The sequence below is a fragment of the Rousettus aegyptiacus genome, unplaced genomic scaffold, assembly GCF_014176215.1.
Source record: "Rousettus aegyptiacus isolate mRouAeg1 unplaced genomic scaffold, mRouAeg1.p scaffold_m13_p_15, whole genome shotgun sequence".
Taxonomy (NCBI): domain Eukaryota; kingdom Metazoa; phylum Chordata; class Mammalia; order Chiroptera; family Pteropodidae; genus Rousettus; species Rousettus aegyptiacus.
The window spans coordinates 33,012,531-33,028,426 of record NW_023416290.1 but is presented as its reverse complement, the minus strand read 5'-3'; the positions used below and the strand labels follow the sequence as shown (position 1 = coordinate 33,028,426).

Here is a 15,896-nt window from a genome sequence, read left to right as displayed (position 1 = left end):
ATAATCATTTGACACCTTTTCTTCTGAGCCAATGGAAGCCTCTCAGTCTCAATTGTTTTACATCTAACTTATAATGTTTGACTTAACACTTTTTTAAAAATGGAAAACATCATAAAAAGTACAGATATGGAAATAGAAAAGGCAAAAGAGGGTCAATTTTTCATCTCTTGTTATATGTACAAAATTTATTAGAGCGGAACAATGCTAGTTTCTCTTCACACCAAAATTATTGTCAAAAGAAAAATTATGTTCAACTTAAAAATGTCTACTATTTTAAAAATTAAGTGGAATATTTATTCATCATAGTACTGGAGGTCCTAGCCAGAGCAAATAGGCAAGAAAAAGAAATACAAAGTATTCAAATTGGAAAAGAAGTAAAATTACGTCTGTTTGCAGAGGACATGACCTTATAAGTAAAAAACCCCAAAGACACCACTCACAAACTGTAAGAACTAATAAACGAATTCAGCAAAGTTTCAGGATACAAACTCCACATGAAAAAATTAGTTGTGTTTCTATTACTAACAGTGAACAATGAAAAAAATTAATAAAACAACTCCATTTACAATAGCATCGAAAAGAATGAAATACTTAGGAATAAACTTAATCAAAGAGGTGAAAGACTTACATGCTGACAAAACACAAAATATTGCTAAAAGAAATTACAGAATATACAAATAGATGGGAAGATGTCCCAAATTCATGGATCAGAAGACTTAATGTTAAGATGGGGAGTTACTCTTTAATGTGTACAGAGTTTCAGTTGAGGTCTACGGCCATGCCACCCTGAATGTAACCGATCTTGTCTGATCTCGGAAGCTAAGCAGGATTGGGCCTGTTTAGTACTTGGATAGAAGACTACCTAGGAATACCAGGTGCTGTGTGTGTGTGGGGGGGGGGGGGGGGGAGAACAGCCGCAGAATTTCAGTTTAGAAACATGAAAAAGTTTTGGAGATGGATGATGGTTATGATTACACAACAATGTGAATGTAATCAATGAGATATAATGGTACACGTAAAAATGGTTTAAATTCTAATTTTATGTTACATATATTTTATCACAATCTAAAATGACATAAAAAAGTTAACTGTGACATAAAATCATACGTATATGATTTTATAGTATCTATAAATGTGTTTATTAGTTTTGATATAGATTGTGCAACTGGAGTGGGATTCAATTTTTTATTTTATTCTTAAGTTTTATTTTGTCAATGAGTAGTATAAATTAATTTTCTAGGAATATAGCAATATCAGTGTTAGAGCTTGGAACAAGATCAAGATACTTTGCTGTATTGCCTTTATATTAATTACATTAGTGTCTTTTGTCCATCTAGTCCTTACCATTCATTCTCCCTTTTTTCTAAATCTTCTAAGTTAAAACTTCTTATATATCCAAAACCACAGACACTAAGAGCCTCCACTTTAGATGAGATATATGTTCTACCAAAGTGCCTTTTCAGTTAGGTTTACCTTGTTGATTATCATGGGAATATATGGTGACTGTCAGAATTACCACACGAAATTCATACTTTTCCAGAGATTAAACAAGAGGGAAGTCTTCACATTTCATTTTATGAAGACAACATAATTTTGATACCAAAATATGACAAAGATATTATGAGAAAGAAAAGGTTAAGGCTAGTATTGCCCATGACTATAGATAACAAAATCCTAAATAAAATATTAACAAACACGATCTGACAAGATTTTGTACAACTAAATTGGGTTTGTTCTAGAAATGCAAAAATCAGCTTAATATTTGAATCAATCAATGTAATTAGCCATGTTAAAAGAATAAAGGAGAAAAAAACAAGTTTATAATCATCTCAATTGAAAAAAAAATTAAATATCAAAGACTACATCTGTTACAAAAGGGGTAAGACTCCTAAAAAGAAAACTAAAATCTTACTGAATTAAAGAATACATAAATAGAGGGATATACCATGTTCATAGGGTATATGGACAAATTGTGCATAATTAACATTTGTACTAAGATGTTAAGATGGATGTTAACATTATTCCTATTTTTACAAATGTGAAGTTATGGCACAGAGGTTAAGTAATATGATCATAAGTTGCAGAGAAAAAATTTAAGTTATCTGATTGCAAGTCTCTTCCATAAATTCCATTAACTTAGAATCATGCTAAGATAAGTTAGCATAGTCTCTATTTTGTGTGAAACTTCAATTTGCTGTGTTTCAATTTTCTAGTACCTAAAATGAGGATGCTGGTCTAAATGATCTTGCCAATAATTCCTTACCATAATATAGCTATAAATTGATAGAATTAAGAGAAACACCTTTGCTAGTTTGTTGAACTGCAAAATTATTAAACCAAAGTCAGAGGAAAGTGATTCTTAGGGCTGACAGAAGAGATAGTTTATGACAAGGAGTGAGGAAGTAGCTGACACAATTTAGCTAGTTTTCTCCAGGAGGAAAAAAATACACCTTAGAGAAAATAAATTACTAACATTCTATTTTTCTGTTTGAAAGGTTACTATAGAAACTAAACACACTACTCTAATTTCCCCTTTTTTCCCTGTGGTACCCAAATTCTCTGCCAAATTTTAGAAGTATGCTTGAACACATTAGGGGATAATATTAAGTGTCACTCTAATTCTAGACCAATCCATGCTAGTACTAAGCAAATCACATTAAAATGACAGAAATGTGCTCTTCAAAGTCAGAAAATCAGTACGGAATAAAGTTATCTCTAAAGACAGAAAGAAATCTAACTATGGGATGTGAACACACAATGTAAATATGCATATATGCCGTACTGCTGAAACCTACCAGATTTTGTTAACCAATGTCACCATAAAAAATAATAATAATAATAATTAATTAAAAAGAAAAAAAAGATTCTGGATTCACTTTATTTATTCCACCCCTTAGTTTTTATACCAAATACCTCAGATGTCGGCACCTTTCAACAGGTGAAGAAAAATTAAAATAGCATTTCTAGTATTACATTCATTTTGAAATGGTTTGTCAGATACAAGTCATACAAAATGTGTATAATTTCTTCCGGGCAAATTTATTTCATTAAAAGTCAATCAATGTTCACAGCAGCATTATTAATATAGCCAAAAGGTAGAAATTAACAGATCAATGGATAAACAAAATATGCTATATATATACCATGAAATATTACTCAGCCATTGAAAGGAATAAAATTCTGATATATGCCACTACATGAATGAACTTTAAAAATATTATACGAAGTGAAATAAACTAGACACAAAAAGACAAATAGTGTATGATTTCTCTAATACGAGGTACCCAAAACAGGCGAATTCATAAAGACAGAAAATACAATAGAGGTTACCAGCAACAGGGATGAGAGAATGGGAAGGATGAAAAATCATTATTTAACAAGTACTGAGTTTCAGTTTGAAATGATGAAAAGGTTCCAGAAAGGGATAGTGGTTATGGTCACATGACACTGTGAATATACTTAAATGCCACTGAATCAGACTTTTAAAAATGGTTAAAACAGCAAATTTTATGCAGTTATATCTTACCACAAAAAAAATCAGCAAAAAAAGTTTGTCAATGGTGTTGAGAACCTAATACAATATGTACAAGGCAGAGTAAGAAAAACAAAGAGTCAAAACACCAGCTCTTAGTACTCAATGATGTTAAAGAAATTTTATTTCAAGGTACATGGCAGACTAAGCTGAAATGAACGTTTTTCTTTTCCACTAAAAAAGCATAGGAATTTTGGATAAAATACCAAAAAAAAAAAAAAAATTGCTCTGTGTTTTTTCTTTGGCCTAGATCTACTCTCTACCGTTTATCACTTTCTGTGCCTAGGAGGGAAACCTATATATGAACACTATGTACCAATACTCTTGTCCTTTGGTTTCTGAAGTTGGTTTCAGCTAACGAGAAACAGTGGTAGGAGACAGGGATGAGGGAGGAAAAATGAGTCAGGGAATTTATTCCCTGTTCTGATAACCTCTCCCTCTCTGCCTTTAAGCCTCTTGGTATCAACAACATCCCAGTGTTACTAGGCCCAGATACTGTACTATCTCCTGTGGTTTCCCTTACCAGTCAACACCTTTATCCTTTTATTAAACTCTCCTAAAACTGCCCAATTTAAGAGTGCTGTTTTTTTTTTTTTTTTTAATGACTAATACAACAGTCAGACTTGAAATAAATAAAGGCAAATCTCAAGGTGTCAGTAATGAAAAGGAAAAGTCAGAGAAATAAGTAGGAACTTAGTCTGTGGTGGTAAAATGCAAGTGTCAAACTCAGATAAGGGTTTAGGGGTTGAGCAACAGCATTTTAACTTTCATTTAGTGGACTGGAGATGGGGCTCACAGCCTGATTTAAAAAGCCCTTTGCATAAAGCCTAGAGCCAAAAAGAGCTGCTTCTTCAGCAAAAGAGACAATCTATTTGAGGCTTCTCCAGACTGAAGAAGTATCATGGATACTATCTAAATAGGGCAACAAAGTGGGGAGGGAACAAGAAAGAAAATCACCAGTCTCTCTTTCTTACACTAATCTGCTTTTATCACCCACTAACTGAAACCAAAGGGATAAGAAGTAGCTCATGAGAGTTTTAGTAAACTGGAAAAAAAGAGAATTGAGGAAATGACCTAGAAATTAAACAGAGAGCTAATGAGAGTAGAAAAGGGGGGCTGAGAGAACAAAGTGGTTCAAAGACACGGAGAGAGAAAATGAGCTGGGCAACACTGGAATTTACTCAGAACTGAGCAACTGAGTAGGTGACTATGCCCCATGTAACTTAGTAATAGATTTTCTAAAATCTAATAGAGGTTAAATAATGATTTCATTTCAATTTAACTTTTCATTTTCTTCTTAGCCCTGGCTGCATGAAGAACAGTCTGCCACACTAATTAAATCATATGCCACAGTAGTCCTGTGCTGTTATAATACTATTTTATTATAATGCAGGGGGATATAGTTATGAAACAATTTCAATATAGCAATTTTATTTAACTCATCAATACTCTGTTACTGGGACAATAATAAAAATATTAAGAGTACATTTATGAGAGAAGTACTATAAATCTGAGCTTTGTAACCAATGTACTGAGACACCACAGATGTCACAACTATGCTGAGACATGGATATACTCCTGGCCCTTAGAGTCTTTGGGAGAGGCCTGGGGCAAATGGAGTTTTCAATGACTTAGAGCTTTTTCTGATTACTCCATACACAAATATCATTTTCTATATATGCCAATGTCATGAGAGCAGTAGGGAAGCACCACTATAACTAACCACAAAATATATACTGCATATTTAAATCTGGATGCAGATAATTCTGTTACTTACATGATAGTATTGCTCATAAAATATATTCTTATAATCAAAAGATTATTAGGATATAATTATTAAGAAGAGTAAAGGGATGTTAGAGTTGTATAGGAATACAAATGTGCAAAAAGGCATGAACACTTTTGAATGAATTAAAACAAAATATATGCAATATACTCGCCCCGGCACCATTCATTAAGCATTTTCTCTAGTGAGAGAACAAGGTTTTATTTCCATTCAGTAACACATTTAATATGTAAGCAAATTAATCAAAATTACAAAAGTATTTCTTAAATGTAAATTCAAAAGATCACAGTAACATAACCTACCATGTTAGAACTCAAAATAAAGGAATGAAAATTACAAAGGTCATTACACAAAGTTCTAGCAACAGTATAAACAAAGGGATATGTGAAATGAAAGCTTGGGCCCAAATTATGAATTCTGAATGAATTAAACAATCACAGGCTGAGTCACAGATGAAGCATTCATACACACAGGAGAAAACAATATTTTCTGACATTATCATTTGCTGGCTAAATCTCAAAGAGGTAAATTTAAACTCAGATCCATACATAATTAAATACACATATAATTATTCTTCACATAAATGTTCTCTTGAGAGCAAGAAGAGAAACATGAAATATTCAATACACGAATACCTTCTTAAAGGTATAAAGTTAAGTGAGATCAAAGCCTTAACATTGATAATCATATCGTAATGGTCTTTGCAAAGATTTTTCTTTCCTTTATGGAAAGCAAATAAAGCTAACTTATTTTAAGATATGTCTCAGGGAATAAGCTTCCCAAGTGATTATGGGTTTCAAATCCATATTGCACGACTCATAATCACTCATCTCTTGACCTAACCACACAAAGTACAGGAAAAGAGGATACATTTTGAAAATATTTGCCACTTTTCTCCCCATAACTCTGTTCTACCTTCTATGAGATGCTTTACATAGTCTTTGCTGAATATTAATAAATGACCCCGGGGCAGGATAGATAGAATAGAGAGAACCCCTCCCCTCCAGGATAAGGCTGCAGAATTCTTGCTTTATCTTTTGTTCAGCCCTCTCCCTGTTTTAGCTCCCGAAGGGAGAGATGAGCCAAAACAAGAGGCAGTATGGACAGCCTTGAGACCTCCCCTCCCGTCTAATGTCTAATATAAGGCACTAGACTTTTCCTTCTCTTTTGTTTAAGCCCTCTCCTTGTGTTAGCTCCCACAGGTATTCATTCAGCCCTCTCCCTATTTTAGCTCAGGCAAAAAGATATAAGCAAAATAAGTGCTTTCCAGCTTAGATGCCATCTATGGCTGAGACCTGACCTTTGGCTAATTATAATATCATTATAAAGTTATATGCATTGCAAATACTATGGCTCCCATCATGCACCTGACATCATAACAGTTTTGGAAACACCAAATAATTAAAAGTGAAAAACCAAGCTCCCTGCCCACTAGGTGGAGACAGTGAGGCTACATCAGTACTACATCTCTGGGACCAGTCTGCATGGAAAACAAAAACCCATAATCCAGACATGCTCATGAGACTTGCTCTCTGGGTTTACCCGCACTTCCCTCTCTCGTGCATACTTTCTTTCACTTTAATAAACCTTGCGCATTCCTGTTTGATGTTCGTCTTGCCCTTGAACTTTTTCTCCTGGCATGAGACAAGAACCTGGTCACCCCGGAGCTCTGGGTCAGGGTCCTCTTTTGGACTTCCCCTCTTTGTGGAGCTCTCTGGTGTCAAATCTGTTACATTAAGATTCTTTCACTTTCAGATCTTTTTTCACACAGATCAGATTAAATCCATATCTAACACAAAACTAACAAATCCACTAGAAACATTTTCATTATTTATCTTTATAACTCAAGAAAAAACTCTCAGTATTTTAAATTAATTGCAGTTATTTAAGAAACTTATTAATAAAGTCAGAATTTTTTTTCAAGTGATTAAGAAAATATCTCCTTTAATTTATCTCTCCCTTTCTTCCTCACTTTGGCTACTGGAGACACCATTCTTCAAGTCTATTATATTTATTATACACTATAACAAAATTATTACTAATGTTGTAGTCATTTATTGAGATCCATCTCAAATGTCACTTTCTCTACAAAATACCCACAGATCCCACAGAATGAATTTGTTGATCATTCCTCTGTAATTGCAGGGCATGTTCATCTCTATTACATCTCATATCAGCACTATCATGTGTAAGCCAGTCACTGCACAATTCTAGACAGCACCCTTAATTACTAGACTTTGTGTGAATGGCAGTCCCTAGATATGTGATTAACAGGTGTAACCATTCCATGTGAGCACTATGTTTTCTGGACTTGCAGTGTTCTTTAAACATTTCTTTCCTAAAGACAACCCCTGAAATACGTAGTCATCCACATACCAATGAATATAGTATTTGGCAAACAATTGTTTAATGTAACACTCTTTCTGCCACTGAACTATCTCTAAAATTTAACTTCATTTATCACTTTCATTTGTACTATTCTTGTCTAGCAATTTATCACCTCAAACTTTAAATACTGTACCAAAGTCTTTCATGAAGTATATTCTATGTAATGATAATAAGAAGGCTATGGCAAAAGTGTCTTTGGTTAAATAAGTTTGGAAACTACTGCATTCAATAAAGTTAGTTTTCTTTACTGCAGGAGCTTTTGTATTCTATCAACATTAGGAATCTCCAAGAAAGAATTCACTGCTTTCACCCTAGAAGGGATATGCCCCACTGACTTCATAAGGACACACTTTTAGATTCTCCATCTATGTCTCACTTGGGGATGCTGGGGTAATCCCATTACTTGTGTCATTGTATTTCTTAAGATTTGGAATGAGCAGAGATAAAGAATTTACTTGTGCAGGGGTAAAACAGATTTACCACGTGTTAAAGCCTCAAAGCAAGTAAAAAAGAAATGCCCTTTTAACTGAGTTTGCTTGCCTTTACTCATTTGTAAGAAAAAAAGGAAATTAACATCCCCTTTACTTGAGTCTTTTTCCCATTCTGTCTTTTGCCAATGCAAAAACAAAAACAAAATTTCTACCACCATCTATTACGGTATTCTTCAGAGGTAAAATTTCAGTCCTCTTGCAAGTGTTTTGGAAATGTATTAGGGTGTTTTTGGTTGACAATGATTGGGTGTCACTCATCAACTTAAGGGTTAGGAGTTAGAAAATCAAACGGTCCTATGATAAATAGGACAGTTCTGAAAAATGAAGACTATCTCACAGACACTTACATAGGTGAAAATACTGTTTATAATATTTGGGCATAAAACTGAACCTGTTTTAAACCTAAACACAGCTGTTGGCATTTCTGTATGACTTTGTTATATACTAAGAGTCCCAGAAATGGAGTGGTTGAAACAAAAGACCAAACTCTGCTTTATGTGAAACTTTACAAAGCGTTTGCCACTATTTCAGAATATCATGCCACCAACAATACCACTTGTGCTATTTAATATAATCTGCACAAGTCTATCTGTATCAGTCACATTCACAGTAATTATATGTACCTGGCTACTTCACTGTGTCTTCTAATGTAGGCATGCCTGAGTATTTATATATTAAAATATTACTGTACTTTAGTTTCATTTTATCCTCTATATTTTATTTAAAATATTGCATATTTTTGAAATTATATGTATATGTGGGTTATATTATTTTTATTTTCATTTCAGGATAATAAAGGAGGCATTATAAAATATGGGTTATGTTAGGGTGTTAAAAATGAAAAGAACAGCTTTTATAATCAAAAAGAAGAAAAGGACTTTAGGTCTGACAGGGCTGAAATCACTAATATAAAGATAACAATAATACCCTGATTCAAAAATAAGGCAGAGGCAGAAAAGGTAGGAACGGGGCAGCATGAGCCTCTTTTTCACTCAGCTTCTAACTTTCCGCACATTCGAGGAAACATACCTTTACTGTGTCTCACTTTTTACCATTTCAGAGAACCCCCACTGTCCTGAACTACTGAAAGTGATTAAAACACTTGGACATAAAAAGAAGGGTAAATACGTAGCCGCTGCTACCACACCTCCTCATGAGCCTTATGAATCTGCAGCTTCCACAGAGGTGAGATCATCTTCACTCTCAATCCCAATATGGAACTCTGTGGTACATATCACCCTTCACTTGGTAACAGAATTTTTCAGAAACACTTACCTCAGTAGTAGTTCCAATGTCAGCAGATGGGCTGCATGTGCTGGTATCTGGAGGAGCTGTGCCTACACTACTTCTAACTGGAGAACAAGGAACAGGCCCTGTCATGGTCTCTGGACAGGCTGAAGGACTGAGGTTTCCTTTCTTTTGAATCTTATTCCAGACTTTATTCATGATATCAGTTAACTCATATAAGAGCCGCACCTGAGCAGAAGAAAAAAAAGGAAAACAAGTCTTTTAACTTCTAGTCATAATAGACTAAAATACTAAATGTGAGAATATTAAAACAAGTCCAGGGAAACAAGTATAAAACAAAAATCAAATGATACTTTATCATGATCTATAAGACAATATATAATTATAAATCCTCATGAATATTTTATGGCACTATGATTCTGATGAAAGATACAGAGAATGAATTCATGTAAAAATTTACAATTAAGCATTTTATCATTATTTGGTTATAAAAAGATATAATGAATTTATTCACATGTGAAATTTGCTATATACTCACAATTTTATAAGCAATTAAGCATTTTTATAGGAAAATAATACTTGTTATAATAATGTTAATAATAATGTTAATATAACAGGTTATTATGGGACAGTAGATTTCTTTCAATATATGAACAGAACAAACTCAAAGAAATGCTTCTTAAACTGAGGTCAGAATCAAAATTAGAAATCAAATATATCCTAGTAAATGCCATCATTTAGTAATATGTAAAATTACCATTTTTATTTCTGAATGATTTCCACATTTAAATTGTTTCTCTAAGGAATTTATCTGAAACTGGATTTCTTACCCAGCAAAATAAAGTGAAGAAAAAAATGACATAATAGAATAGTAAAAAGAAAATGTTATATATGAGACTTCTATAAAGAACATAAACCATCCAACCTACTATTCCCCTTGGATTTGTCATTCCAATATTCAGAGAAAAAATGTTTAACTTGCACATTGTTTGACTAAGTTCTAAGATATTTACACAAGATTTCATAAATAAGCATTAATCATGGAATTTGTATGACAACACAGTGCCATATACTGTATAAAACAAGCCCAGGGAAAAAAATGCAAACACAATATATAAGCAAATCCACAGCTGGATACCATATTCTGCTTGCCATTAAAAAAAAAAAATTCTCATATTTATAAAAAGTTTCAGCCCCAGGACACATCCAGATGATAAAGCTGGCTTCTTATGTGGGCAGAACAGATGCATAAAAATACTGTTGTCAATTCTTATTTGATATAAAACAGTACTGGGTTACAGTTTCATCCTGCTTTTTGTGTGATGAGGTTTCGAATCTAAGGTTACAGCTCTTTTTGTTAAAAAAAATAATAATAATAAACTAATGGCTAGAAATTTTATCATAAAATCTTAGAAAACTTTTAGTCAAAATTCTTTTGTCCATAATTATGAATAAGTTCTCTCTAAAAAAAAAAAAACAATTTTGCTGCAAATCAAATTTTTAAAAGTAATTATTTTACTTTTTCTTAAATTATTAGAACTGACAAATGAAAGCATAAAGCAATGAAAATAGGTTCTATATACTTCTAAGGTCTATAAGGTTTATTTACTTATGGATTGACACTCTTTATTGTCATTACTTATGATTTTCTTTAAGCTGTTACCATTAAATAATTATATATGAAGTGCAATGTGTATTTAATGTGCAAAGCAAACACTGACATAAATTTTAAATGTATTTTTATTTTCAAAAAAGAGAGTTGCTGTCACAAAATTCAGACTGTTTCCAAATTCAGAGGTTTAAAAAAATAAGGCAAAAAATTTGAAGGCAGGAAGTGTTCAACTATTACTCTTTTAAATGTACTGAAAATTATGCCAATTAAAGCCACAATGAGCTAGCACTACCCACCTATTAAAATATCTAAAATGAAAAAGCCTAACCATACCAAGGACTGGCGAAGAGGCAGAGCAACTGAAACTCTCATTTGCTATTGATGAGAATGCAAATTTTAGAATACTGTTTGGCAGTTTCTGAAAAAGACATAATCCCCATTATAATATGACCGAGCCACTTCATTCCAGTTTTTCCAAGAATATAAAAGTCTATGTCTACACAAAGACCTGGATACAAATGTTCATAGCAGAAAAAAAAAAAAAAACTCTGAATATTCAGTCAGGTTAAATATTTATAGTGTCTAAGGCCTCGAATGGCAATGAGTTCTAAGAACATAAATAGCACTTTAGGTCTCTATAATAGTTGATATTGAAACCTAAAACGATGTCTGATATGACAATGAATTTTCTCTGGGCCTGCCCTACATATAAAGCTGGCTCTAGAATTTAATGTATACAACTACTTGAGGCCTCTATATCTGAGCAATAACGAACCAAATTAATTAATGTATAAGGGTCAACACTTATGATGTCACTCTAATGGATAAAATGGTATGTATTTAAGTAGGAATGATTTCCCTAAAATGGAATCAAGAAGCTTATATACTGACTATAATCAAAAGTCCACAGTTTCTGATAATATATTCAAAGGCTCATAGCTTTTATCATATTCTCAAAGAAGTCCATGACATAAAAAAAGACAATAAGTACTGTTCTTCACAAAAACAAAAACAGATGGATTAGAAATCACTCTAGAGAAAGAGGTTTATTTTGAATTACTAATCTCAAAAAAAAAATTAAAAACAGTACAAGAAATTTCAGGATGGTACACATATGTTGGATGTTTGTATTTTAGGAGCCCATGATACTTTTTTTTATAAGGTAGGACACCCAAAAAATAAAGAGACATACATGTATGATTTCACTAAGAAAGATTAAACATTTTTAGCATAAAATAGCATAAAGTTTAAAGGTGAATAGCTGCATTACGGATACAGAGTTTGTATTTATAGAGTATAAGGAAAGCTCTTCAAATAGCTAAGAATTTTAACAGAAAAATTGGGTAAATGATATGAATTATCAATTCATAAGATGGCAAATTCACTGGCCAATAAACATTAAAAAACTGCTCAACCTTATTAATAATCAGGAAAACAAAAATTAATATAAACAACATGAATTGTCAAGTCACAAAAAAGCAAACACAATGGTCAATAAACATTTGAAAAGATGCTCAAATATCTGGTTTCATTTCCCTTCAGCATGAAGGACTTCCTTTAGGATTTCTTGTATTGCAGTTCTATTGGTGAAAGATTCTTTTATGTGAAAAATGTATTTAGTCTTCATTCATAAATGTTATTATATATTTTTATTTAGAAGTCTACATTCAGACTTTTTAGTTTTTTCACAATTTAAAGATGTTACTCTTTATAGTTTCTTATGAGAAGTAAACTAAAAATCAAATCTTGGTTCTCTTGCATGTAATGCATCATTTTTCTCATGATATTTTCAAGACTTGCTTTTTATCTGTGGTTTTCAACAGTTGGAGTGTGTGTGTAGGTATGGATTTTTTGGGTGTTTATCTCATTAATCTTTGTTTTCCTCATTCCTGGCTTGTATATAGTACTCAATAACTACTTGCTGAATTTAATTGGTAAAAAAATTTTTAAAAAGTCATCCTTTGTAATTTTGACAGAATCCAGAGAAGAGTCTTGGAAGCATATGCTAAAGTAACCACTCACAAGAAAGAGGTTTATTTGGAGTCTCACGCTTTATCATTAAAATTTGGGTTAATCAAAACACAAGGCTGTAAAAGAGTAAACTCCCTACCAAATCTTTGAGTACACTCTGAATCTTCAAAGTGCTATTATGTTTTGTGGCTTCCTAGTCTTTCAGGAATAGGGCTACACTCCAACAGGGGTATTCAAACGAATTTTGGAAGAGGGTCTCATGTTTTTCATCAGAATCAATCTAAACTATCAAAACGGTATCCATTTAGCATTTTAGAGTTTACAAAATATTTTCATAAGTATCTCATTTAAACTCCTCAACAATCTTGCACTCAACTTTGGCTATTGCAGGTGGTAACAATTTAATAGGAGTTGGTTATGAGGACTTAGCAAGATGATAAAGGGGAATTAAGAGAATATTCAAGAATTATTACATTTTGAGTGAAAAAAGATACTCAGGGCATGAGGTTCATTCAGCTTTGGTTTAATTCTCAAAAAAAGGGGGGGGGGCCTTGGCACTTGCGGAGCAGCAGCAAGGAGGCCCTGGGAATGAGGTGATGGGAGGAAGGGACAAAAGGAGGGAGCAGACCTAAGAAGAAAATACCAGGCCTAACATGAGCTTTATCTATGTGATACCTTTGCTTAGAACTGGTTTATATTTAAACAACAAAACCTGAGCTTTGTTCCAAACAAGGTGGATATCTAAAGAAGATATCCCAAAGCTCTACTTTTGAGCCACAATATTATATTTAATATGATTACATACAAATCACAATACTATTTCAAAGTAAAAGAAAACATTTTTAAAGTTGAATCACAGTAGAGTTCCAGGCTAAAACAATAATGGTAACAGAATTTATTTTTAGCTGAGATGGCTATGGATAACCAGAACATGTGGAATAGGACAAGCCGCCCAAGGCTATAATGAACTTTCAAAGTCCCTAAAACATAAAATCTCTGGGAGACAACTCCAAGTAGCAGTTAGTGTTGATCATATAGTGATTGAGATTCTATTAAATATAAACTGTAAATAAAATTTTTGTTTCTATTATCTCCAAAAGTTTCTTCGGATCCTTCTCTAATCCCTCCTTCTTATCGCTCTCTCCTTCACACTCCCAGCCTAGAAGAAACCTCCTTCCTGTCACATGCAATAGTTTGCATATTCTAACATTTTACATAAATGAAATTATATAGTAAGTACTCTTTTTAGTCTGGCTTCCTTCACTTAGCAATAAAGATTGAGATATTATCCATAATGTTGCATTTTATCAGGAAGTCCATCTTTTTATGGCTGAGTAGTATTACATTGTAGGGATAGGCCATAATTTGTTAAATTATTCACCTACTGATAAACTTTTGGGGTGTGCTCAGTGTTTGGCTACACAAATAAAGCTGCTAAATACATCTGTGTAGAAGTCTCTGCATGGACATATATTTTTGTTTCTCTGATGAAATATTAGGGAGGAATGGCTGGGTTGTATGCTAGGCATATGTTGTTCTTTTTCAAAAATTTTCAAGTTTTTCCTGAAGTTGTTATATTTACACTCCTACCAACAGTATACGGAGTTCTAGTTGGTTCACAATATTGTCTTTCTTTATTTTAGCCAATCTAACAGGTTTGTAATGGTATGTCTTTACGTTTTTCCCTGATGAGTAATGATGTTGAGCATCCTTTCATGTGCTTATTAACAAGTCACACACCTTACGTGGTGAATGTTCAAGTCTTTTCCCCATGATTTGTCTTCAAGTTATTTTATTTATTCATCTTCATGTTATGGAGTAGAAATGATTCTTTAAATATTCTGGACAAGAGTTTGATAAACATATTGCACATTATTTCTGTCTCTACTTTCTGCTACCTTAATATGTCTTTCAAAGATAAAATATTTTTAAATTTGATTATGTTCAATATCTTTGAGTCTTCTATAAGATATACATGTTTGAATCTAAACATGTGTATCTTTCCAGGTAGGTGTTATTTAAGTTCTCTCAGCAATCCTTTGTGATTTTCAGAACAGAGATCTTGGACAACTTTTGCTATATTCATTTATTTATGTTTTTTTGTCACCAGTGTAAATATGATTGATTACATTCCATTTTCCAATTACCTGCTGCTAGTACATAAAAATATAATTGACTTTCATAGATTAATCATGTCTCCTTATAACAATGATAAATTTGTTTATTAGTTATAGCAGTAGTTTCTTAGGTTCCTTTGGAATTTTCTATAAAATATTTTATATGCAAATAGCAACAGTTTTACTTCTTTTCTCATCGTTTTTCGCCTAGTATTTCTTTTGCTTGGTTTATTACAATAGCTAAGATGTCCAGTATGAATAGACAGGTGGTGAAAGCAGTTGTTCTGGACTTTTTCCTGATCTTAATGAGGAACAGTTCAGTATTTTACCATTTAGTACTATATATGCTTTCTCATACATGTCCTTTATCAATTTGAAAACGTTCTCTAGTACTTGAAATTTTATGAATTTTTACCATGAATGGGTATTAAATTTTGTCAAGTGTTTTACCTGCATCTAAGGAGAATATCAAATGAGTTTTCTCCATTGTTTTATTAATATGGTGGATTACATCGAATGACTTTCAAATACTGAACCAAACTTGCATTTCTAAAATAAATTCTACTTGGTCAGTATGTATGGTCTTTTTTATATATTATCAATTTGCTAATATTTGGTTACAAATCATTACATTTATTTTCATAAGGCATATTGATTTCTAATTCCATCTTTCATAAAGTCTTTTTCAGAACTTGGTAATATGGTTAAGCTGGCTTCATAAAACAAATCAGGTAGAAATCCTTCATTCTCT

At 32.6% G+C, this 15,896-nt stretch overlaps 1 protein-coding gene and 1 pseudogene across 13 annotated transcripts in view; one reads left to right on the top strand and one right to left on the bottom strand.

Annotated features, from left to right (window-relative positions):
• The window catches only part of VPS13B (vacuolar protein sorting 13 homolog B), a 670,010-nt gene that overhangs the window by 332,032 nt on the left and 322,082 nt on the right, over positions 1-15,896 (bottom strand). For all 13 annotated transcript variants that reach the window (XR_004954708.1, XR_004954709.1, XM_036233309.1 and 10 more), the window contains one exon: positions 9,473-9,673. Coding sequence is in view for 11 of the 13 variants with exons in the window: in XM_036233309.1 (XP_036089202.1) it covers positions 9,473-9,673 (201 nt within the window). In the remaining 2 variants the exon portion in view is untranslated. The remainder of the gene's footprint in view (positions 1-9,472; positions 9,674-15,896) is intronic.
• LOC118612182 lies at positions 769-887 on the top strand (annotated as a pseudogene).